This window comes from Miniopterus schreibersii (assembly GCF_964146895.1).
Source record: "Miniopterus schreibersii genome assembly, chromosome: 9".
Classification (NCBI taxonomy): Eukaryota; Metazoa; Chordata; class Mammalia; order Chiroptera; family Miniopteridae; genus Miniopterus; species Miniopterus schreibersii.
In genome coordinates this window covers 15,609,694-15,637,062 of record NC_138118.1, presented here as the reverse complement: position 1 = coordinate 15,637,062, position 27,369 = coordinate 15,609,694, and the positions used below count along the sequence as shown (strand labels likewise).

The 27,369-nt window shown below is 35.5% G+C and overlaps 1 protein-coding gene across 3 annotated transcripts in view; it reads right to left on the bottom strand.

Annotated features, from left to right (window-relative positions):
- Positions 1-2,761: 2,761 nt before the first annotated feature.
- The window catches only part of TMEM209 (transmembrane protein 209), a 30,434-nt gene continuing 5,826 nt past the window's right edge, over positions 2,762-27,369 (bottom strand). For 2 of the 3 annotated variants that reach the window (XM_081146930.1, XM_081146932.1), the window contains exons 6-15: positions 25,520-25,718; positions 18,436-18,611; positions 17,560-17,631; positions 15,057-15,153; positions 13,498-13,623; positions 11,405-11,502; positions 10,060-10,174; positions 9,866-9,963; positions 7,196-7,269; positions 2,762-3,170 (exon numbers count right to left, since the gene is read on the bottom strand). In XM_081146930.1, the coding sequence (XP_081003056.1) occupies positions 3,116-3,170; positions 7,196-7,269; positions 9,866-9,963; positions 10,060-10,174; positions 11,405-11,502; positions 13,498-13,623; positions 15,057-15,153; positions 17,560-17,631; positions 18,436-18,611; positions 25,520-25,718 (1,110 nt within the window). In that variant the 3' untranslated portion in view covers positions 2,762-3,115. Of the gene's footprint in view, positions 3,171-7,195; positions 7,270-9,865; positions 9,964-10,059; positions 10,175-11,404; positions 11,503-13,497; positions 13,624-15,056; positions 15,154-17,559; positions 17,632-18,435; positions 18,612-25,519; positions 25,719-27,369 lie in introns of those variants that run through there. The other variant, XM_081146931.1, reaches the window with a different exon arrangement.

Below are 27,369 nucleotides of genomic sequence, written 5' to 3'. Positions count from 1 at the left end.
AAGGACACACTGTTAGAGAGACTAGAAGTCACTTCTGAGCACATTCATGTGAGTACTGAGTGCCAAAAAAAGGGGCACAGATCTAATCACCCTGGAGGAAAAATGACTGCCAGCTGTAGTAGTCAGGACCAGCTCCAAAAAGTAGCAGATTTAATTAGAATGAAGTCTCTAGGCAGAGGTAGACTGCGCAGGAGGAAGGGGCATCCCCAGAGAGGGATCAGGATGACCAGGAGGTAGCTTGCAGGGAGCCCAGCAAGGAGCAGCCTGCACCAGCTGGAGTCAAGAATCTGGGTGGGTAAGGCTAGCTTGGGACCAGATTGCGGAGGGCTTTAAATGTCAGGCTAAGGAGTTTATCAGGGCAATAAAATGGCCAAACAGGTGTTTTAGGAAGATGAATTCAAAGAGAATGTGCAGGATGAATTGGAAAATCTGGAAGCATGGCAACAATTAGGAAGCTGTGAGATTAATTAGGCTGTTGTAGTAGTCCTATGTGAGTTGATAAGGGTGTAAATGAGCATAGTGGCAGCAGAAATGGAAAGGGACAGCTGCAAGAGACATTGTTAAGAAAGAATGGATGAGGTTTGCTGCCTGATTGGATTGGGGACCCAGGGAGCTCAAGGAATCAAAGATGACACCAGAGTTTTGAGCATGGGCAACTGCTGATACAATGAACAGAAAAAGGGATGTCAGAGGGAGGAGCTGGTTTCAGCAGATAGGAATTCAGTTCAGACACAGTCTGCAGGATATCTAAGTGGACATGTCTGATGGGTTTCAGGAAATGTAACACTAGAGCTCAGGAGAGACTTTTGGTTGGTGATGAACTTGAGAATCAAGTGCAGAGAAGTGATACATAAAGTGGTGGAATGAATGAGATCTCCAAGGAAAAGCATAATACAGTGAAACAGAGGACCAAAGGCAGACCTGTGAGGAATGCCCACATTTAAAGGGTTTCTATTACAAAGCTGCGTTTAGAAGTCCCATCCACCTGCTGCATGTCTTTACCATTAAAATCAATTTAAAGTGTATATCTGTTTGAGAAAGCCAAGCAAAATAGCATTTTTAAGTCTCAGTAGGAACTAAATTATAAACACCTAACTATGCCCCTAAACAAATTTGGCTGAATTCAAGGCTGGTATTCAGAGAAAAAAGAATAAATGATCCAGGGAACATAATCTAGAAGATCAATGGATGTGAGCCCATAAAGATGAGTCGAGCAATAAAAACTCGTGAAAAATATCCTATAAAATAACATTTAATTAAAGAAAAGTAGATATTTACTCATTTTAACACAGGACCAAAAAACTTCACCATATTTGCAGGGTACTGTCTTCCTGAGTGTGAATTTTTAATAAAGGCCATATTAAAGTATAAGCTGGCTCAAACACCTGTGAAGATAAGTTAACACAGGAAAGCTGCCCAGAGTACAGGAAGCCCCAGTAGACTTAGCATGCAAACAAAATCTCTTCTGTTTTATGCCTAGTCTTTTTACATGTATGTTTATAGTATATTGTACTTTTTGACAGTCATTTAAAAAAATAAAATATTCTAGCTTAGAATTTTTGGACTTTTTAAAAGCTGCCCCAAGTCCTATGAAGAAAAAAATGTTTGTTTTATGCATTGCTAACATTTTCTCCTTATTGCTTTTAATAAAGAATACACACCAAAAAGTCTAACAGCAAAACAACTGCTAGCCCATGACACCTTTAATAACTATTGAAATAGCAGACTTAGATCTTAAAATGTCTTTATATTTCCACACATTTACTTGATACTTTCCTCTTAAATACCATAGCAAACATATTAACATATATCAAAAACAGCTAAAAAATAGAACTCCTTTCCTGGGGACATATGACTTTTAAAAAACAGAAACAACTTTAAAAGAGAGAATTTACAAAATCACACAAAATGGGCTGCACATATAATACTGGCATGCAGTTGTTTTAGTTATTTCCAGGTGATGGAAGCAGTCTAATATGTCAATCCAGAAAATATATGCAACTCCTGGCTGGCCTTAGGGATACTATATACATACATAAAAAAAAAAAAGGAGAGTCAATAAAACTTATAAACCTGGTTACTTCTTACTCTCCAGATAGTCTGAACATACCTAAAAAATTTAAACATAAGATATCATATGATCTTAAAGGGAACTTTTAAAATCATACAATATTATGGAATTAAATTTTTTAAAATGGAGAACACAGAGACAGGCCTCTCAGAAACTTTTCCCTATTTGACTTGAGTTATTAAGACCAAAGCAGCCCTGGCCAGTGGCTTGGCTGGTCAGAGCCCCGTGGCAGGTTTAATTCCAGGGCACATGCCCGGGTCGCCAGTTTGAATCTGTGCTGGGGCAAGTATGGGAGGCAACCAGTTGCTGTTTCTCTCCCCCTTCCTCTCTCTAAAATCAATTCAAAAACAACATATCCTAGGTGAGGATTAAAATGAAAACCAAAGCATTAGTTTTCTTGATATCCTCAGCTTCTTAACTAAGACCCAAAGAGTTTAATTCTATCAGCTACATTTAATGCAAGACGACTTTTCAAACACAATACTGTCAAACTTCTTTCAATAATATTTAAAAAATACACATGCACTAATACATTACTTAGAAGTTGATCTTATTTTTAAAATATGGGTGTTGGGCTGATCTGCCAAACACTGGGGAAAGCTAGAGATTAAAAAAAAAAAGCTAGCAATTTGCTTGTTTTTTTTTTAAGCATTTATACTAAATAATGTAACTGAAAAATCAATTTTTGTGGGGAAGAATCGGGTAGATGATTCTTATTTGGAAGTTACAATGAAAAGGGACTCGCATTTATTTAATTAAGGGAGGAATGCACTGTTCTGGATCAACAACAATCCTTAAGCTTGTAGTTTTGTAAGAAACTGAAAAATCTGAAATGTGATAAAAAATCAAGGATAATGTCTTTTGGTGTAGAAGATACAGGACATACTTTCACAAGGAAGTTTCCAAAATAGTTAATTGTTTGTTAAATCTAAAGAGTAACATACACACGTGTCATAAAACAAAGAGGTGGTGACTCAGAGATGCTTAGATTCAACTTCTGATTCAGGCAAATAAAAGTCCAAATGTTTGGAATTAAATGACCCACTACTCGCCAAAAATCCATAAAATATTCACGCCAGATAGACCAAGATTAACTCTCCTATGAAGAAAAAAAAAAGAAGTTTTAATGGAACGGACTGCCAAGCATTGAAGTCTTTTCTCAAATAACTAAAACAAGGAGTAGACGTTTAATTGATGATATTTAACACTATTCTGTAGTAAGTTACAGTACACATGGTTTATCAGGTGAATTCTAGTAACAGTAACTACTTTCTTAATTGTGCTTAAAACTCGAATTTAGAATAAGTGCATTTATAGTGTTGAAAATTAATTTTTCAGTGGACCTTAAGAACTATTGTATCAGATAGTTAACAGGACAATTTTAGCAGGTAAAGTCAAAGTAAATGTGTCAAAGTTTTTAAAATGGAGAATACAGAGATAGGACTCCTAGAGAATTTTGGCTATTTGACCTGAATTAGGAATTTTCCAGTTATTAGAGATGCTTTAGTGGATTTGCATATAGGTGTTATTAATATAGCCTAAACTAAACCATATTGCATATAACAAAAAGAAAAATCGACTTCTACTCCGGAGAGTAATATAACTGTATTCAAAGTCTGAGGAGAGGAGAAGAGGGCTAGAAGAGAAATTACTCATCTAACAGAGTGAGAGAGAAATCAATCGACTTGTGTCCGACACTGAAGAGTCAAGAGGAGCTGCACACCTCTATTACTGTAACCGTGGGCGGACCATCAGAAGGAAAAGGGCTTTCAGGTGGTTAACTTTGGGAAGCGGGCTTGGGTAGTACAGGGAACTGCTTATTTCTGTCATTAACTTTTAGCACTATATGATTTTAAAAATTAAGAGTATGTATTAATTTTGATAATTAAAAATATATATTACAAGAATACCCTTCAAAAAAGGTAATTTCTATCAGCCATGTTTTCCTATTTTTTCATGCCCTCACCAACACTGCAAATGATCAATCTCAATTTGATAGAAAAATGTTTTAATTTGGGTTTGTTTGTATATGAGGCTAAGCATCTTTTCGTGTTTATTAACCATTTGCACATTTTCTATGAAAAAGTCTTTTGTGTCTTTGATAATTTTCTATATTTTTCTTTTCTAATTAACTACGTACTCTACATGTGATGAATATTAACTTGGATTTGCTATATGTGCTGCAACTATAATGCTTTGTCTCAGTTTGACATTTAGCTTTAAACTTTATTTATGGTGTCTTTCGCTGAACAGAACACTTAAATTACTGTGCGGTCAATTCTGTCTAGATTTTTTTCCCTTTTGGAGGTAAAACATTCATCTTATTCCAGTAATGGCACAAATATGTGGCATTAAATTGAAAATGTTTTTGGATCAATCTACTGATTTATGGGCATGATTCCAAATGGACTATATTTGAGCCACTTGCTGTTCTCTTTAAGTTATAGGATAGTAGTTTTTAACCATTTGATTATTTTAGAATATATTAAAAGATTAAGCAATCAGATTTTAAAATTTAATTTCAGCCTGGCCGGGTGTGGCTCAGCGGTTGAGTGTTGACCTAGGATCCAGGCGATCGGGGTTCGATTCCCGGTCAGGGCACATGCCCGGGTTGCGGGCTCGATCAATGACTCTCTCATCATTGATGTTTCTATCTCTCTCTCTCCCTTTCCTTTCCTCTCTTTGAAATTAATAAAGATATATTAAAGAAAAAAAAATTAATTTCAAAGTTTTCTTCCTTGGTTAAAAAAACCCCAAATAAATAAAACACAAATTAGTCTTAGTAGAAAATGTTTCATTTTCTACATATAGGTTGTACACTTAAAGAAGATACGCACTTCAAAAAGTGTATCAGTTTGTTTTTGGCCTCTGAGTAAATTACTGTTCCACTGAGTACTTTTAAAGCTTTTACATTTTTATGCATATGACAAATTGTATGTGGCACTCAACACAAGATTCACGTCATCATGGTAAATCATTTATGCATCAAAATATTAATTTGGATCTACAGAGGAAAAGATAAATTTTCAATTAAAACATAAAACTAAAAATTCATTGTTTATTTAAAATATTTCTAAAGTAATTTTTAAAAAAATCCTCCCCTAAGGATACGTTTATTGATTTTAGAGAGAGAGGAAGGAGATGGAAAGGGAGAGGAAAGGAGAAAGGGAGGGAGAGAGAAACATGGATGTGAGAAACATCAACCAGCTGCCTTTTGTATGCATGCCGAATAGTCCCTGAACCCACAACCTATGTATATGCCCTGACTGGGAATCGAACCTGCAACCTTTTGGTATACGGGACAAAGCTCCAACCCACTGAACCACCTGGCTGGGGCTAAATTAAATATTCACTTCAAAATAGCCTTCCAAAAAAACCCCCAAAAAACAAACAAAAAAGCCTTCCAGAAATTCTGGTAAGTGAAGACTTAAAAAACAATATATTTATAGCTTACTCCATCCTTCTAATACATATGTGTGCATACATTTATAACCAAATACTGCTAGAAATTTTAGAAAAAAAATTCTGTATTTACTGACATAGAAAAATGTCCAAGATATACCATCAGGTTAAAAAGCAGATCACAACTAATATGGTTGGGTACAATATATTTTTAAACAAAATGAAAAAAACAAAATCAAAACTTTATTCCCAGAAAGTAGTCTGAAAACATGCACCCAAAACTCCAGAGAGTGCAAAGAAGAGCAAGAGAAGCTGATTAGAAGGGAATTTTTAATCTTTAGTTTATACACAGCTGTATTGTTTAAACATTTCTAAGTTGAGCATGCCTCAATTACAAGTTACATTTTTATAATTAAAAAAAGTGAAGAACCATGTAGTTTAGATGCCTCACAAAAGTGAATTTACTATTTAATTTTTTCACACATTAAAAATATATGATAAAAGCTGATAAATATTTATATTTGTTTATAAATTTCTGTTTATGTCTTTTTAAATCTTTGCATCTAATATGTTTAACAACAGGAGCTTGGGTTTCCCTAGAGCAGTGCTGTTCAACAGAAATATAATGTGATGTGAGTCACAAAAGGAAGCAACATACATAATTTTACATTTTCTAATAAACACCTTAAAAAAGTTAAAAAATCAAAGTATAAAGAAACAGGTGGAATTAATTTTTAATTATATATTTCATTTAGCTCAATATACCCAACATGTTATTTCAACATGTAATCAGTATATAAACTTGTTAATGAGATAGATATTTTACTTTTTTTTCTAGATCTTCAATTTCTAGTTTGTGTTTTGCACTTACAGCACATACCAGTTTGGACTAGTCATGTTTCAAATGCTCACTGCAACATGTGGCTGATGGCTGCTGCAGTGGATAATGTAGTTTTAGAACATGTATAAGACACCGTGCTTAAACAAAAACTGAAAACATGGATGCCTATCAGAACTGGAATGGACCCCATCTGTTTACTACTCCAAGCACTTCCCTTTACATTTTCTTTTAAGTCCTCAGCTGAGGATATTTTTCCCACTGCTTTTCAGAGATAGTGGAAAGGAGGGAGGGAGAGAGAGAGAGAAACATCTATGTGAAAGAGACATGCCCTGTCCGGGGATTGGATCTGCAACCTAGGTATGTGCCCTGACTGGGAATCAAATCCGCAACCTTTCTGGTGTGTGGGATGATGCTCCAATCAACTGAGCCACTCGGCTAGGGCTAGAAATTACTTTTTTTAAAAAAAATATATCTTTATTGATTTTAGAGAGAGGAAAGGAGAGGGAGAGAGAGAGAAAAACATCAATGATGAGAGAGTCATTGATCAAGCCCGCAACCCGGGCATGTGCCCTGAAGGGGAATCGAACCCTGGTCGCCTGGATCCCAGGTTGATGCTCAACCGCTGAGCCACGCCCGGCCGGGGCATTACCATTTTTGAAGAGCATTTTTGTAATATATATTTTTAATTTTTTATCAAAATGAATACATACTCATAATTTAAAAAATAATATAGTGCTAAAGTTAGTGACAGAAATAAGCAGTTCCCTGCATTACCCAAGCCCATTTCCCAAAGTCAACCACTTGAAACTCCTGCAGAATCTTAAAGGAAGAAAATCAGTAAATAAATTAAGTACTGGTGTTTTTAAAGCACAACTACCTACCCAAGCATTCCTGACTCTTTGGTCTTTATGATGTAGAGGAACATTAATAATGTATGAAACATATTATTTCGGCCCTGGAACAAAGACAAAAAAGACAGCAAGATTTAAACCAAGACAAGCAAAAGATTCAGTCTAATAGGTAAATGCAGATCCTATCAACTCACATTCTACAAACTCAGAATTCCATCTAATTCAGATTATCATTCACTCATTAAAGAAAGTGCCTACTTTGTGCTAGGAAGTGGGACTACTGCAGTGAATAAAGACAGAGAGGATCCATGTAATCAGGAGCTTAAAGTCTAGAAAAAGACAGACAGTAAGCTCAGAATTATAAAAAGAGTGATGAATATTATGAGAGGGTACCATGGGAACATATGTGGGCCTCTGACCCAGACTGGTGAGACAGGGAATGCCTCCCTGAGGGAGATAGGTATTTTTTTAATCCTCACCTGAGGATATTTTTCCATTGTTTTTCAGAGAGACTGGAAGAGGGGGGGAGGGGGAAAGAGAGGGAGAGGGGGTAGGGAGGGGGGAGGGAGAGGACGAAACATTGATTGGAGAGAGACACATGGACTGGTTGCCTCCCACACGTGCCCTGAGCGGGGACGGGGATCGAGCCTGCAACCCAGGTGCGTGCCCTTGGCCAGAATTGAACCTGGGACCCTTCAGTTCTCAGCCGACGCTCTAACCACGGCTAAGGCCCCGAGGGAGAGATTTTTAAGTTGAGACCTGAAAGAGGGCGGGAAAGGAAACAGACTGCGAAGTGTCTACATGTGGAAGGAGCTCTCTTGGAAGAGGGCTCTTGCGAGGCTGGTGCCCCTGTACACTACACACACAAAATATTCTATCCCCCAAGTTAACAGCATAAACAAAAGTGTGGGAATTAAAAACTTTTAATCACACTTCAATTATATGTTAATATAAGTAACAGGTAAACATACATTTATTTTATCTACAAGTGACTACAAGGCAGCATTTTGCTATCTCTAAAATAAAATGATTATATGTAATTTCTGGTCTGTAAACTAGCTCCTAACTTAGGTTTTCAATTCACTGATTAACTTGTACCTATTTACTCTGATTCAGTGCTTTTACTCAAAAATCTGAGTATATATACTTTTAAAAACACTGTGTTTCTTTCTGGTTTGTTTTGTTAATCCTCCTCTGAGGATATTTTTTCTATTGATTTTTAGAGGGGGGCGGAGAGACATCTATTGGTTGCCTCCCACACACGCCCCAGCGGGGCCAGGGATCAGGCCTGCAACCTGCAACCCAGATATGTGCCCTTGACAGGCAATCGAACCTGCTACCCTTCAGTGGGCGGGCCAACGCTCTAACCACTGAGGACACCGGCAAGGGCAAAACAGTTTCTTAAAAAAAAGGAATTGCATGGGTATTCAAAAGAACTTCTATGTTCCAAAACACTTATACTTTTTTACAAAGTTGAAATATTAAACTTGAAAAAATGAAATTAATATTCTTTCTTGGGAATCTGGTAGAGAACACATTTTATAATTATAGTCAATGTAAAATTTCTTAATAAAGATGATTACCAGCAAAAATAATTGCAAAGGTCATCAAAAGAACTGATGTTTAAACAAGAGTAAAATATCTGGTCCTAGCTGGTTTGGCTCAGTGGTTAGAGCATCAGCCTGCTGACTGAAGGGCCGTGGGTTCAAGTCTAGGGCACATGCCTCAGTTGCAGGAGGGATTCCAGCCCCAGTGAGGGTGAGTGTGGGAGGCAACCAATCAGTGTGTCTCTCTCACATCGATGTCTCGCTCTCTCTCTCCCCCTCTCCCTTCCACTCTAAGAAATCAATGGAAAAAATATTCTTGGATGAGGATTAACAGGAAAAAAAAAGAAAGAAAGAAAAAGAAAAGAAAAAAAAGAGTAAAATACCTGGATAGTGCTGACTTCAGAAGCACATATACTAGGATTGGAATGATACAGAGATTAGCACTGACCCTGCGCAAGAGTGATTGGCAAATCTGTAAAGTGTACCATGTTTAAAACCAAGACTAAAACCCTGGATAGAAGTATAAAGTGGTACAATAACCTTTTTTTACAAAGTAGTTTGATATATATTTTTAAAGTCTTGAAAATATTCTCTAACCTAGAATTTTACTTTTGGACTCTGGGCTAAAGAAATTACCCAAAATGCAGAGAGCTATATGCATAAAGATGTACATTCAGCAATATTTATGATAATGAAGAATTAGAAACATCCAAAATGTCGGGGAATGGTTGAATAAATTGTGTTACAATCTTATGATGAAGTTTTTTATAGCCATTAAAAAGTATTTTTATGAAGATTTTTAATGGCATGGAAATTATGTTATAAAAGTTAATTTTTAAGAGGATATAAAACTACATAAATGATTTCAACCCATAAAAAATTACAGAGAAAGAGCAAAATGAAATTTACCAAAAGCAATACACCAAAATGTTAACAACTGCCTCTAAGTTATAAGATTTTTCTTTTTCTTTATACTTTCCCCAATTAAGCATATAATACTTTTATAGTTAAAAATGGGTGCTTGCAAGAAACACATTTTCCTGAATTTAAAAAGTTTACCTATTTCATAAATAAGAGACTCTAATTTTTAAAATATTATCAAAGCAAGTCATCCATGACATTCTATAATAGCAGCTTCTACATTTAGAAGTACCTTTGGAAGATTGTAGACGTGACGCTGGTAGATTAGCTCATAATGGGGAGGGTTGATAGCACTCTGATAAATGCAAAAAACATTCTCATTTGTCACATCTGAAAAGGAAATATGCTACATGAAAAAAACAAACAAAATCACTAGATGTATTTCATGCAAAAAGCTCAACGCATTCTTTTAGGAGAGGCTTATACCTGGTTTATTTGGTGTCTGTACAAAGTGCTGAGAAGTAAATGTTTTTCCATCAGGGTATTTAGGATGTGGAGGTAATCTGGAATCAAGGTAGGTGCAAAACACATGCATGATGATCTAAAAATTAGGAGACAATTTTTCAAAGTCAGCATGAAAATCTATCATGGATGTAGCCCTTTAAAAAAATCTGTGTTTATGACTCTAATTTAAAAATTTTTCCCTAAAGAGAGAATTAGCAAAAATGCTTTCAAGTGGTTATAAGATGAAATCTATAAAATGAAAAAAGACATTCCTAGTTTTCTATTAAGTGGATCATTCACACCCACATAGCTAACGAACAGCAAAACCAAGATAAAATACACATCTATTTAATTCTCAATTTGAATATCAGAATTCAAAACTTCATTTTCACACATAAGTCACTATAAAAAAAAGAACATGATTTTGAAAAACTCTTTAAAAAAAAAAATCTTTATTGATTTCAGAGAGAGGAAGGGAGAGGGAGAGAGATAGAAACATCAATGATGAGAGAGTTATTGATCGGCTGCAGCACACAACCTGGGCATGTGCCCTGACCAGGAATCGAACCCCGATCTCCTGGATCCTAGGTCGATGCTCAACTGCTGAGCCACGCCCGGATGGGCTGAAAAACTCTTAAATGCCCTAAATCTTTATACTCACTGATCTTATAAATCTAATTCTAGGAATCTTTCTTAAAGTAGTAATTCCAAATAAGAAGGAAATGTGCATCATGACATTCCTTGCAACATTATTTAAGATAGGAAAACAAAAATCCCTTCTCTTCTCACGTTTCTCAAACTTTTAGGTCCAATACAAGAGAATGGTTAAATGACAGTGTGTAATAATGAAAAAACTACTTAGATATTGCAAAAACGAAAAAAAGCAAGGTTCTATAATTTTACATACATGATTACAACTATGATTAAAAAAATTTAAAAATAGCACAATGTAAGTAAAGGGAAAAAAAATACACCAAAATAGTAACACTTGTTGGGTCAAGATGCTGGTACAATTTTAATTTTTTATTTCTTAGTTTCTAAATTCTTTTAAATACTTATTTTGATAATGGGGAAATAAAAACACATAAACCCAATAACAAAGATGAAAAAAGGCCCTGGCAGAGTAGCTTAGTTGGTTAGAGCATCGTCCTGGTCCACTAAGGTTGCAGGTTTGATCCTGTCAGGGCACATACAAGAAGCAACCAATAAATGTATAAATAAGTAGAACAAAAAATGGATGATTCCCCCCCCCTCCTTCCCTCCTTCTCCCCTTCCCCCTCTCTCCAAAATAAAAAAACAACACAAAATAAAAATAAAACAGACTTACAGCAGAATCAGTGGGCAGGTCTGTATCCCACTTGCGTCCTTTGAAGTCTCCACCTCTATTCCATCGAAATGAGCTCATACAGCCTCCTTGAGAAAGTTCTGCAGCAACAAAGGTGATATTTAAAAAGCTAAGAATATGCAAAAATGAGGAAAAAAGGCTAAGGGGTTACAATAAGAGAAGCATGTCATCTTAAAAATTGGATCAAAAGACCCATAACATAAATACAAAACATAAAAGATTAACTTAAATATCACCAGAAGAATGAATCATATAAATCCAAAATGTGAGATAAGACTAATATTTTGGATTCTTAAAAAAGTCAATGTCATGTGGGCAAAAGGTGGCAGATGTTAGAGATAGAGACCAAAAAAAAAAAAGAAACAATACACAAAATGAGTAAACCTACACTTTATTCCTGGTTAAGAAAGAAAGGGTATATAACATTCTTTGGACGACTGGGAAATTTGAATATGAACTGTATATTAGGTAATATTATAGAAATATTTTTAACTTTTAAGGTCTAATAACTGTATTGTGGTAATGTAAGAGAATTTTTAGGAATCTGCGTGCTGAAAAGTAATAATGCCTATACAATATACTTCCAAATGAACAACAAAAAAGTGTGTGTGAATATATAATATGTATATATAGAGAGAATCAAATATGGACAATATTGATAACTACAAGGCCCATTTCAGGGTTCGCTGTACTTTTATGTAAATTTGATATATATTAATACTTTACGTATAATCTGCATATATATATGCACACACACATACTTTTATTGGATATACAAACCTACCTATGAGGCAATCTTGCCAAAAAATTGCAACCTGAATTTTCAGGAAGTACAGAGAAAAGAGGGTCACATAAAAGTACACCATGGGTATGCATTCAGCAAAATCCACACCATGGGAAACACTATAGGACAAACAATCCAGATCTTTCAACAAATAAGTTGCAAAGAAAAAAATGACAGATGGGAAATCTATAGCTTAAAAGAAACTTAAACACAGCAACCAATCACAACATGTGATAATATTAGAATCCCAATTCAAATAAACAGTACCAAAAAAAGTAATTACACATTTTAGGAGATGGTTCGAAATTTGTACATAGACTGCATATTTCATAATAAATTATTAGGTGTGATAATTATATTATGGTTATGTTTTTTCAAGGCCTCATCTTTTAGAGGTACTTATGGAGATATTTACAGATAAAGTGATGATGATATATAGGATTTGCTTCAAACATCCCAGGAAGAAAGGAGGGAGATGGGATATGGAGAGGGCAGAGGCTGCCCAGGGACTGACGGCTGTTGGGACTGGGTGCTAGGTACAAGAGAGCTGAGTGTACTATTTTGTCTAGTTTTATGTATATGTGAATTCTCCTTATATAAAAAGATTCTTAAAAGTCATGATAAATGCTTATTCCTGAGCCTCAGTCAAACCTAGGGGAAAGAAGGGTCACACTATAATATTTTCAAATTAAGGTTTACCATAAATCTGAAGAGTGAAATATTATTTCTAAAACTTGCCTTAGTGATGAGCACTTTACCCAAATAAAAATAGAGAGGCAAAAAGAAAGTGTGTGGGAGTGTCAGAGAGGCTAAATTTCCTGATTCTCTTCCAGTCAGCCTCCTCAGATCACATTTCCCCAAATGATCAGAAGATAACAGAAATACAAAAAAGGAACAATAAATGACATAAAAAGAAAAAAAAAGAAAAATCAACTTGCTGACATTATAAAGAATGTCAGAGTAGCACCCTTTCTTGGTAGTTTAGGAATAGAAAATGAGTGAAATATTCATTTGAGCCCATTTAGCTCATTTCTAAGTTTCTCTATATAGAACAAGATTATTAACTAACATATTCAAAGCTAAGTATATTATTTTGACAATTCTTAAGTATATAAAACATAAAACCCAAAAGTTGTTCAAATATAAGCTTTAATTAAGCCATAATTAGATAATTTTTGTAAAATATAAGATCATACTTAGTGATACTTAAAATTTTTTCCACGTTACCTTTATTTATAAAATCTCAAAGTAGTGTAAAAGTTCTTGTTTTTTCCTTCAAATCAATAGTTACCTTTAATCCTTTCAAACAAGTATTCCTGATTTGGGGTAAGGTCTAGATACTGCACGATTGTATTCAGAGTTGGAATGAGAGGAGCTTTGACCAGAGCAGCTTGTTTCAAGCTGGTAATATTAGCCTCTGTTAAAAATAAAACACACAAAACACATTATTATTCATTGGGATCTCTAAAAAACTTTTTTTCAATCTTCACCTGAGGATATTTTTTCCATTGCTTTTCAGAGAGAGCAGAAGGGGTGAGAGAGAGAGAAACATCAATGTGAGAGAGACACATCAGTTGGTTGCCTCCTGCACGCACCCCAACTTAGGTTTGTGTCCTTGACTGGAAATGAACCTGAGACCCTTCAGTCCAGGGGCTGATGCTCTAAACACTGAGCCAAAGTGGCTAAGGCTAAAAAAACTTAAAATGCTCTTCCTTAAATAAATGTTGAAGGAATAAATGACAGCAATAATAGTTTATCTTAACAATTTGCATTATATACTCTACTTACAATTTATTATTTCTAACAAGGTGGCCAGATTATCTCTCTCTCTCTCCCCCCTCCTTCCTCCCTCCCTCCTTCCCTCTCCCCAAAAGAAGCAACCAGATCCATTTGGAAGATCTATAAACAACTAATACACAAATAATGAAAGATATATATATATATATATATATATATATATATATATATATATATATATGAGAAATATAGTGCAGCCATAAAAATAATACTGGAGAATACTTAATAAAATAGAAGGGGGGGGAACAGATAACAAAAATAGTATGACTTCAATTTAATTAGAGATGTATACATATATATATATATATATACCGTATTTCTTTAACTCCAAAATATACACTTTTCATGTTCTTAAATTATGAGATAACTTACAATTGATATAGTTAATATCATAGTTTTCTTTAAAAATAACTGGCTGGGAGTAAATTGATAGTGATAGGTTATCTCTGGAAGCAGAATTATTGGTAATATTTTTTGTGTATTTCTGTACTTCTCGAATTTTCTACTTTAACATTGCATATTGCTTTTGTAGTCATAAAGCAATGTTGTTCTTTTTAAAAAAGCACATTATACTGGTTCTGACACGTCACAACATGGATGAAACCTGAAAACATTATTACATTAAGTGAAAGAAGCCAGTCACAGAGGACAACATATTGCACGATCCCATTTACACGAAACACCCAGAAGAGGCCTATCTACAGACAAAAAGAAGACTGGTAGCTGTCTACGGCTAGGGAATGGGTGGTGGTGGGAAGGCAGAGGTGACTACTAAAGGGTATGTGAGGTTTCTTTTTGAAGTGATGAAACAGCCTTAAGATTATGGTGATGGGGTTGTACAACCCAAACCTTTGAATTGTAGACTTTAAATGGATGAACTGTATGGTAAGTAAATATTTCAATAAAACTTAATATTAAAAAAAAACTATATTATAGACATTTAGTTTTTTTTCTTCACCTCAAGATAACACAGGAAGTTGTTAAACAGAAGAGATTTTTCACCTGGCAGATTCATTGAAGGTAAATCAAATGCTGGGCTCTGCTTTCACATACCTCCTATTTGCAGCTCTGGACAACCCATGCGTCTCATCTGTGTGCTGACAGACTCAATCTCTTGTACAAGTGACACTAATATTGTCTCATTGATCCACTAAGAAGAAATGAGGTAAAGACTTTACACACATAATTCCAAAGCATTTCTCAAATAATTATTCACAACACTAAGATTTTTTTTTTTTTTTTACTGTCATGTACTTAAATATTAACAGAGTATAGTGAAAGAGAATGGAAGTAGCAGCTTCCTGAAGTCTAGAGAGAGTTAAGTAAATATGCTTCTGGAGTGTAAGTTAATTAAGTTATATTCTTAAATCACATATGCCTGTTTTGTTTTTTCCCTGAATAAAATAGAAAACTTCCAGTTATATGTTAAGTTTTTCTTAAATGTTTCTTTCTATGATTATACTTAAGCTAAAAAGATCATCTTCAGTTTACATTTCTAGGATAATTATTCATACATTTATCCATGTAGTGTTTATATTGGTTTGTAATTAGTAAGACAGTGTTTCAAACTAACATAATTGACTAACTCTCAGTAGGTTCACCTAATTCCCTAACCACGTAGAAGACAGATGTATTATATTTGAAACTGGCTTGTGAATATTACCATATTACTTTAGGACTAGGAATTTCAAATGCCACTTTGTATGCTAATATCATACTAATTCTAGGAAATGAAAAGACTGTCTAAGGAAACAGCCTGTCCCGTTTATTTGTGTTATGTTTTATGTGTGTGTTTGTAGAAGCCACCATTTCTGTTTCCATGTTTCTGTTTAACCATAAAGTGAAAGGATGAAAAAAAGTTTCAGATCAAATACATGTCTACTATTCCTTAAAAAAAAACACCCAAAACTCTACATTTCAGAACACTGTAGCCTAAGGAATTCAGATAAGGGACTGTGTTTATATTTCCTCTAAGCTAATACTCCCAACTATGACTTTATATTTTAAATATACTGGCATTTTAGACAAGTCTTCACCCAACGATATTTTTTCCATTGATTTCTACAGAGAGTGGAGGGGGGGGAAGGGAGGGAGGGAGAGGGAGGAGAGAGAAACACTGATGTGAGAGAGACACATCAATTGGTTGCTTCCTACACATGCCTGGACCAGGGCTGGGGATCAAACCTGCAACCCAGGTATGTGCCCTTGACTGGGAATCAAAGCCAGCGTGTGGGCCAATGCTCTAATTACTAAGCCACACAGGCCAGGGCAAGAACTTTTACTTTTCTTTTCTTTTTTTTTTTTAAAATATATCTTTATTGATTTCAGAGAGAGGAAAGGAGATGGAGAGAGAGAGAAATATCAATGATGAGAGAGTCATTGATCGGCTGCCTAGCCCGCAACCCGGGTATAGGCCCTGACCAGAAATCGAAACCCGATCGCCTGTGTCCTAGGTCGACGCTCAACCGCTGAGCCACACCCAGCTGGGCAAGAACTTTTATTTTTCAAAAGCCATCCAGGTTTCTGGTTCAAGAAAGTAGGCTGCTATTTTTCATCACTCCCTCTTGATACCCTATTTAAATTATCATAAAAGAGTGAAAAGGAATACAAGTGATTTCAACATATTTCTAGAGGATGCAGAGCTGCTGGATGGCTGCTGCAATATGAAACAGGGGAAAGGGTGGCGTCTACAGAATCTAAGTGGAGACAACTGCAGTGGAGGAGGGGCCAATGTGCCCAGCAGAACCTGGGATGTACAGGTACTACAGAGGGCGAACAAAAGAGGCAGGGGCTGAAACAAGGGAACTCACTCACTGTATATGGAAGAACTCGCCTTCCCCACCTCCAGGCCAAGGATAGAGAGGGTTCTCCTTTAAACAACTGAAGAAGCTGATATATTCTGACATAGCTTCATGCATATATTATCTACTCTTTCTAACTGAAGTTTTCTCAGCGCAAGGACCTCATTTTTTTTTTAATCCTCACCTGAGGATATGTTTACTGATTTTAGACAGAGAGGAAGGGAGAGAGGGAAAGGAAAGAGAGAGGGAGAGAGAAAGAGAGGGGGAGAGAGGTGTGAGAGAGAAACACTGGCCCATTGCCTCACGTACAAGCCCTGACTGGGGATTGACCTGAAACCTGGGTATGTGCTCTGATGGGGAACCGAACCCAAAACCTTTTTGGTGCTCCAACCAACCAAGCCTCCCAGCCAGGGCACAAGAACTTCATTTTTGTTTCCCTCACATCTCTAGACACACAATAGGCTCTGACAGAAAAGCTCTTTGGAAAATAAAATTGAGATGCTGGGAAATGGAAGGAGGTCATATTGTTCCTCTATCTATTCAAAAGACATTTACTAAACACAGAGGGGAAAAAAATCCCTTAAAAATGGACACACCAGAAGGTAAATGCCATGTTTATCCTTATATATGTTATCCATATAATTTTAGTAATTCTGATATCTAATTCACAATTAGTATCTCTAACTGATAGTCTAAGAACATATTTTGCATATTGAGAGGCATTAATAATGTCCAAAGAGTAATTTTAAACTTACATTTCTGAACTTAGCTGTCCATGAATCCATATGATCAAGAAGTTGTCTATTCATAGTCACTCTTGCCCAAACCTATTAAAAATATGTTTTAAATAAACAGTGAGGAAAAAATCCTGCCAGAAATCAGTTATTCCTTCCCCAACCTCAAAATATTTGGGGGGAAAAAAACCACACAAAACTTCACAAGCATCAGTGTTGACCTAATATGCAATAACTTTCTTATTAAGCATTTGTTGCTATTCATGCAGACATATCTTTAAAATCCCTTATGTTGGTTTGTTTAAAAAACATTTTTCTTGCCCAGCCAGGGTTGAGCATTGACCAGGAGATCGAGGTTCGATTCCCAGTCAGGGCACATGCCCGGGGTTGTGGGCTCGAACCCCAGTGGGGGGCTTGCAGGAGGCAGCCAATCAATGACGACTCTCTCATCATTGATGTTTCTATCTCTCTGCCCCTCTCCCTGAAATCAATAAAGATATATTAAAAAAGAAAAAAAAAAAATTCTTGCTTTTAAGAACAAAGTAAAAATCCTGTATTTGGTATTAAACTGATGAAATTAGGCTGTCAAATGTCCTAATCTAAATATATTTTAAAAGCAAGAATCTTGTATACGTTAAGTACAAATTGATATTTGAGATACCTTTTTATAAATGAATGCAGAAAAATGTTTTCGGCAGGACACTAATATCACTAATGTGTCACAAAGAGTAAAACATTTAATTCAATTTTGTTTTAGGTACACAAAGTTAGACAGGAGCCTTTCCACTCTGTAATGTGTGCCAGTCAGTAAAAGTGGAGGTTACAGAAAAAATAATGTTCCAGAAGTAAAAAAGACGACTTTCTAATAATCTGTAAATCATTTAATTTTCCATTTACCTCCTCTGCAGCTTGTTTAGAACTGAGATCGGCTTCATCTTTGTTAGCACATGGAGCCTGAGACCTACAGGCAAGCTGATACTGAAACTTCTTTAGAGTTTGTACATAATCTCCCAGAGAACGATTGTAGTTCCAGAAAGTAGGACTGGTGGAAGGCGAGGTAGAATCTGGACTTCCTACAAATGATTAATTCAAGAGTGTCAGTGTGTTATAGTAATTTTGATGTTGTAGAGTTAGTATGTGAACACTGGGTATCCAGGCACAGAGGCAATGGCAACCAAGGAAGACAAAGCCTCAAGGGGCTTCTCTCTTCTTTCTCCTCCCAAACATTGTCTTTTCTTTAGAGAACATGGACTACTTGTGCTAAAAGTTAACAAGGACATTTCCTAACGGTATTAATTTGAAGCCATATGCATAAGTAGTTGAAAGTGGAGTTTTTTTGTTGTAAAATTAAGCTTGTTTCATTCTCTAAGATTTTCTAATGATTCAATGAGAAACAAGAGAAATTTCTTCAGGAAATAGGCTATGGAAGTTCCTTGCTTGAATTTTTAGAAGCTCTTTCTGAATGGGATAACTACAGCATCCTATTAAAAAACTCCTCTTTGGGCTAGCAACTAAACTCACTCTTCCCTGCACTACACTGTATTCTATTCATATCTTGTAATAATTCCTGAGTTGTATTAAAAGAGACTGATCACACTTCTGAATTTACTTCTAGGAAATGTAAATATTTACATTTAGGGACTTAATCCTATAATTACCAGTGGGGTAGAAAGGGGTCAATGTGGGGGAAAAAGGACATCTGTAATGCTTTCAACACTAAAGATAAAGTTTTTTAATAAAATAAAATCAATGAAAAAAAATAAAGTCTATTATCTCTCTTTTTAATCCTCACCTAAAGACATGCTATTTTTTTTTAAAGGGATTTTAGAGAGGAAAGGAAGGTGGTGGGGAGAGAGAGAAAGAGAAACGTCCATGTAAAAATGAAACATCGATTGGTTGCCTCCCAAACAAGCCCCAACTGGGGATGGAACCTGAGACCCTCCAGTGTCCAGGATGAAGCTCCAACCAACCAGCCAGGGCCATAGTTTAACTTTTTCCAAATAGAATGCGGTATTCTTGAGGGCAGGGAGTATTTTGCCCCTAGCACCTAGCACAGTATCTAGCACAGAATAAATAGCAAGTTTTCAAAGACAATTGTATACTTAGGAAGGGCTCATTTTTTAAAGTGTAACTAGTATCAAAAATACCAACGGATACTTCACATCCACACACAAAAATTACAAACAAGGTTTTGTTTGTTTGTTTTTTAAATCTTAGCAGAATTTCTAAGAGGAGTGACTAGAAAATAATAAAACTGCTTTTCTTATGTTGTTTATTTACAGAGGTAAAGGAAGAGAAATTCTGAAAGGGGTGTGTGACAACATTTCAATTCACAGCATCAAAACCTTGAAGGTCAGCCAGTCTTGTGCTGGCACCTTAGGTGAATACTAGTATGTTTCTTGCTGGCATAAAAATAAATAATTATGCACAGTAAAGAAATACCACATTTGATGTAAAGTTACATTTTCAAGTAGGACTCATGGCAAGATTGACTTACAGGAATGAATCACCATTAAGAAAAGAAGTTTTAAACCAACACGAATGAGTTAAATGGAATAAAAAGGTAAAAGACATGGTCACGATAGAACACAAAGTTATTCTATTTTGATTAGTCATTTTGACTATTAACTTCAAAAATAATAATCAAGCTTTCTGAGAGAGAATTTTAACTTGAGAAAAATTTCAGCAAGGCCTGGCTTTACATGACAAAAGTTTTATATAAATTATAGACATAAGATGACAGAAATAAGAAGTTTTACTATCTGTTGTGCATTAGCCAAAGAACAAACCAAATATATACAGCAAGCAGTGGTAACATAGGGCCTCTCTGTAATGACCACTGCCCACAACAGAGCGGACAAAACCTGTAGCTGGAGAACCCCAAAGACTAAGGATCAAAACACAAAGAAATTTTGAATTCTGGCAACATAACAAACCAGGTAACCTGAAATATCTCCCACTATATATATCTAAAACTGTTTATTAAAATAAAACACCTTGTTTCAATGTATAATGGAGCTTGTAAAAAGTTAAGAGGAAAAGCCAATGGCTAGAAATGAAGATGGAATTGAAAATCAGAGTGGCCAGTGTGTAAGCTGATAGTGTGGCTGCTCTGGAGAATTTTGTAGGCTTTGGGAAACCTATCACCTTGGATTTCAGTGGCCAAGAGGAAACTGGAAATGAAGATGTAGGCCTCAAAGAGGTAGAGAGTTGGATTGAGACCTTTCTCTAACTTCCATCCCTTGCACCTGGCACAGGGCCAGGAACCTCAAAGGGCCACATTCTCAGTGGATAAGAAAATAATCTGACCACTGGCACCAGGAGATAACAAGGAAGCTTGTGTGTTTTAGGCTGTTGGGAGATTAATCCTTCAAGCCTAAACATTACTTATGTTAGTTCAAAGTTAATGATATTCCTTAGGGATCTGGCAGAGTCATATACAAAACTTCTGGGGGGAAACAAGGCTTCCATCCAGCTTTCCCAGGATAAAAAAAAAAGCAGATAAAACTCTATTGAAGACGAGCCTACCAAAAACACAAACAAAAAAATAGATAAATCACAAGGAAACAAGCCTCAAAGCGTGAGTCCACAAGACAAAAAAATGTTAGTATTTTATCTCCACAAACTTTAGATAACTGAACTATTGGACAGAGGCTTTTTAAAAGTATGTTTAAAGTGACTAAGATAGGAAGAAGAGTTGAAAACAGAAACAAAACAAGATACTCTAAATAAATCAGGCATATTTGAAAGAGAACCAAATAAAACTCTGAAAAATGAAAAAAATACAAATTAAAAAAACTCAATTAGTTAATTAAAAGGCAGTTTAGACATTGCTAAAGAAAGAACCAACTGTGAATCCAAACTAGCTAAAACAAACTGTGGAGTGAAGGGTAACCAGAAACTTCTCTATAAAAGAATGTCAAACGACTAAATGTAGAAGAAATGGAAGTACTAGAAAGCTTCCATTTTGAAACCACCACTGTATTAACTTATTGGGAAAGGACCATCAATGGATGCTAGCTAAAACCTCTGGTTTAAAGGGTGGGGGGAAGAGTACATTCACAAGTCTCAAAGAATCACACTGTAGATTATTAATTATTACAAAAGGGAAAAGCTATTAGGGAGAAATCTGGTTGCTCTCACCTTGGCCAAGTGATTCAATTTAACGATACCAATAAAGGAACAAAAAGATTATCATGTGTCCCTTGACGTAATACACTGGAAAGTATACACCACCACCTAAGTTGTATTCTTGCCAAAAATCATATTTAAACTGAATCTAATATGAGAAAATGATCACATAAATCCAAATGTGCAATACAACTAGCCTGACCTCTTCAAAATGTAAATGTCATAAAACACACACACAAAAACAAAGAAAAAACCATAAATGTTTTACATTAAAGGAGACAAAAGAAGCATGACAACTAAATGCAATATATGAATCTTAACTGGATTCTGCATCAGTAAAAGGGGGGAAAAAGCTCCGAAGGTCATCGCTGTGTCAATTGTAGGAAACGTGAATATGAATAATGGTAGTATCTTAAGTCTGATAATCATATTGCAGGTAGAAAGGAAAATGTCCTTGTTCTTAGGAGATGCATGTGAAGTACTTAGGGATGAAGTGGCTCTTTAGCAAAAAAGTGGGTGTGAGGCAGAGTACACAAGTGCCTGGTTTCTCACCACTGGAGAAAGTGACAAATACGGAAAGGGAGAAGAGGCTAGACTAAACCCAGGACAGCTAGATTGGAACTGGGGTATTAGTATGAACCATGGTTTTGAACATACAGTTGACCCTTGAACAATGTGGGGGTTAGAGGCACCGACCCTCCTCCCCACATGCTGTCAAAAATCTATGTATAACTTCTGACTCTGCCAAAACTTAACTACTAACAGTCTCTTGTTGACAGGAACAAGAGACATGAAAAGTCAACACATATTTTGTGTGTCTTATGTATTATATACTGTATTCTTATAATAAAGTAAGCTAGAGAAAAATGTTAAGAAAATCATGAGAAAATTTATTTACGGTACTGTACATATTTATTGAAGGAAAAAAAACGTGTTAGTGGACCCATGCAGTTCAAATCCATGTTGCTCAAGAATCAACTGATGGATTCATATAGATAGATGGATGTAGAAATACATATAGATGTGCGTGTGTGTGAATGTATATACATATATTTCCTAGCTGTCTGCTGAGAAGACCTAGAGTAATGACATCCCACTAACATGGTATATCCAATGCCCAGAATTAATTTCTAAATATTATTCTTCACTAAGAGCAATTATAGCCCTTAGAGAAACAGACTGACTCTAGAGCTAGTTAGCCAGAAAAAATACAAAAGGAGTCTGGTGCAGGAAAGTTAAAAAAAATAAGTGCTCAAAGAATGATAGTGTCATGTCCAAAGAACACAGAAGCCAGAGGCCCACTACCCAAACCTGAGACAATCTAACCATCAAAATAAATTACATAATTGAGAAGAAAAAAAAGATCCATTTTACAGAACACCAATAAATAAATATGAAAGGTGGTTGCACGACAATGTGAATGTACTTAATACACTGAATTAATTATACACTTAAAAATGGTGAAAATGTGGTGATGGAAGGAGACTTGACTTGGGGTGGTGAACACACAATACAATATACAGTTGATGTATTATATAACTGGACACCTGAAACCTATAAAAAAATTTTTTTAATCTTTACCCGACCACTTTTTTTGAGAGAGAGAGAGGGAAAGAGAGAGAGAAACATCTATGCCAGAAAGAAACATCAATCAGCTACCTCCCATATGCACCGACTAGGGATTGAACTTGCAACCTTTTGGTATATGCGGTGCTCCAACTAGCTGAGCCACCAGGCCAGGGCTGAAACCTATATAATTTATTAACCAATGTCACCCCAATAAAGTCAATTAAAAATGGTTAAAATGATAAATATTATGTATATCTTACCACAAAAAAGTTAAACATAGAAGAGGTAAATATTAAAACGATGGCAGCCCTGGCCAGTGTGCACAGTGGTTAGAGAGCTGGTCTGTGCACTGAGGGTCACAGGTTCGATTCCTGGTCAAGGGCACATACCTGGGTTGCAGGTTTGATTGCTGGCCCTGGTGGGCACGTGTGGGAAGCAACCAATGGATGTGTCTCTCTCACAACGATGTTTCTCTCTCTCCACCCCCTTCCTCCCTTCCATTCTCTCTAAAAATCAATGGAAAAAAATCCTTGGGTGAGGAGTAACAAAACAAACAAACAAACAAACAAACAAAAAACAATGACAGAATTAGAAAGCCACTATGACAACCAGCATAGTAATAATTAATTTTGAAAATATTCTCAAAAGGATGTTAAAACTAGCAAGTCAAAATCTGATGAGAAAGAGGATATTTGTATAGTCTCAAAGTAGCTCCCCACCAAATTAATTATTTACAAATTAATTTGTATAAAATACTTAACTAAAACCTATGGGCACAGAAGTGTTAAAAGTATAGGTATAAACAGAGATATACCTGGAAAATGCTAACCAAATGAAGACTATGTTAATGTCAGACAAAATACTCTTGAAGGCAAAAAGCCTAAGTGATAAAAGGAGTAATTAACCAGAATGATATTAACAATTCTGAGTTTACATGCACTTAACATATCTCATAGATACTTAGCAAGTTTGATGGAATTATGAGGTGACATTTAATGGGAGACAATGAGTGGGAGTTTTAAACACACTTCCTTAGTAACTAATAGATCAAGCAGACAAAAATTAATACTATAAAAAATTTAAGAACACTATCAAAAAGCTTACTAAATGAACAAATATGGAGTCCAATATTTGAGACTATACATTCTTTTCAATATACCAAGAACCATTTATAAAAAGTAATCACACAGCAGTCCTAAATGCAAGCCTGAAAAAAAAATACCAAAAAAATCAATAGGGTACAGATCAGAATCTATAGCCACAGTACAATCAGTTTAGAGAACAGGAAAAAAGATAACCTAGCCTTCCATTTCATATATTTGGAAATTAAAAGCAACACTAATCAGTAATAACAATACTTCCAAACAACTCCTATATGTCAAAGAAGAAATAAAAATGGAAGTCAGAAAAACTCTGGCTATGACAAAGGTATGTAGAGGGTTAATAGGTTATTCTTCATATTATACCCTATAATTTTCAGTATACTTATTCCAAAATTTAAAAAGAAAAAGCATGTATCAACAAATAACAAGATAATACTGATTTGTTTCTTTGACATTTGTGGCAATTCCAGGCAAAATTATATTAAAAATCAATGGAGAGATTTAAAGTGACACAAAGAGCCATAGTCCAATAACTGGCTTCCTCATTGTGGCCATGCTTTAGCACCTAATGTGCTTTCTGTGAAAGTTCCTGAGGGGGAAAAATCATTACCCTGCTCAATAACCTAATCTGGTGTCAAATAATTGACTTTGTAATAATCAAATCCACCCCAAATAGATTAGCATTTTCTAACATTGTTTCCCAAGGTAAACTAAAGATAAGTTTAAAATGTTCTGAAAAATAGCAGTACTTCTAGCGTAAATCCATGCTCTGTCCTACATCCTTCCTGGCCACCCCAACCTTCCCAAGGTCTACCGAAAAGGAGACAACTATCGCTTCAAAGAGCTTTGCTATGCACCACTTCAAAAACATTTGATAGCCTAAACTTTTAAACAAAAATTATAACTTACATTATATGAAAAAGCTTTCAATGTTAATGTAGATGAAAGGTTCAAGATTTCTCAGTTCAGTTGTATTTTACTTCTTAAATTTGGTGAACTCTAACTGCATAAAATATAAAAACAAAATGTATTTCTCTCCTAAGCTACACAAGGTATACAAGTAAAAAAGACTTAAACATTTATATATGGGTAATCAAAGTAATGAAAATAATAGCTTATAGGATAATGTAAAGTGACACCAAATATATATATATTAGACCTAAAAAAAATATACATACCCAGCTTAACTCTATGCTGTTTCTCTTCTTCACTTCTAAGGAAAGTATCCAAAGTTCGTAGGTCTGTCATGTAGTCTTGTTTGTCAGTAGGGGAGTTATAGACAGTGGGTGAAGAACGGTAGCGAGATCGCAATCCACTGCTCTCCACTGGTCCCACGGTGGTAGGGTATGGAGGAGGGGAGGGACTATAGCTTGCCAACTATACAAAATTAAAAAACTTTATTTTATTGAAATTTACTTTTGTTTTGATATTGACTTTCAAAACGTAATACACCAATAGTAAAATCCAAAACACTGACACCACGAGATGCTGACCAGGATGTGAAGCAACAGCAACTCTCTTTCATTGCTGGTGGGAATGCAAAATGGTACAGCCACTTTGGAAGACGGTTTGATGGTTTCTTACAAAACTAAACATCCTCTTACCATATGATCTAGCAGTTGTGCTTCCTGGTATTTACCCAAAGGAGTTGAAAACTTACATCCACACAAAAATCTGCACACAGATGTTTATAAGAGCTTTACTCATAATTGCCAAAACTCAGAAGCAACCTACTTTAGCAGGTGAATGGACAAACTGTGGTATATCTGGACAATGGGATATTATTCAGCACTAAAAGGAGCTATGAAGCCATGAAAAGACATAAAGGAACCTTAAATGCATATTACTTAGTGAAAGAAGCCAATCTGAAAAGGTTACACACAGTAAAATGGCAACTATATATTCTGGAAAAGGCAAAACCATGAACAATAAAAAAAATCAGTTGTTAGGAGCTGAGGTTGGGGGAAGGATGAATAGGTGGAGCAAGAGGATTTTTAGGGCAGTAAAAATACTCTGTACACCACAATGGTGGATATATGTCTTTATATACTTATTCAAACCCACAGAATGTACACCACCAAGTGTGGGCCCTAATGTGAACCATGGACTTTGGGTGAGAATGCTGTGTCAGTGTAGGTTCATCAATTGTAACAACTGTACCACCCTTGTGCCTGATATTGACAGTCAGGAAGGCTGTGCCTGTGTGGAGGCAGGGGGCACATGGGAAATCTCTGTACCTTCCTCTCAATTTTGCCGGGAACCTAAAACTGCTCTGAATATAAAGACTAGTTTTTTTAAAAAGTAATATATGCATGTTTTAAAAAAACTAAAAAAGTATGAAAAAAAAAAAAAGTCACATTTAGAACTCTGCCACCCAGAGATAATATAATCCTTTTCCACATTTTATGTATTTTTGAATCTTTAGATGTATATGGCTATGTGAATATATTTTTTCACATAAATAACACAATACTGTCTAATTTTTCATTTTATATCCCCATTTTATTTAAAGCTAACTAAGAATTTTCCTATAAAATTCCTTTATAGCCCTGGCTGGGAGGCTCAGTTGGTTGGCGTGTCATCCCGTTCACCAGAAGGTTGAGGGTTCGATTCCCAGTCAGGACACATACCTAGGTTTCGGGTTCAATCTCTGGTCTGGGCCCATGCAGGAGGCAACTAATTGATGTTTTTCTCTCACATCAATGTTTCTCTCTCTCTCTCTCTTCCCCTAAAATCAATAAAAACATATCCTTGGGTGATGATCAAAAATTAATTAAAATCTTTAGAAATATCATTGTTACTAGCTATATAGTATTTCATTGTACAAATATATCATAATTTATTTTTATCTTCTCTTATTCTAGACATCTAGATTGACCACAATTTTTGGCTACTGTAATTGTTATGAGTAACATCTTTGTACATAAATCTTTAATTTGATAACATCCTTTAGGAAGTGATCTGATTAAAGCATATGAACATTTTTATATTCTTTTCAACAAAAATATTGCACTAAGTTTAACTATTG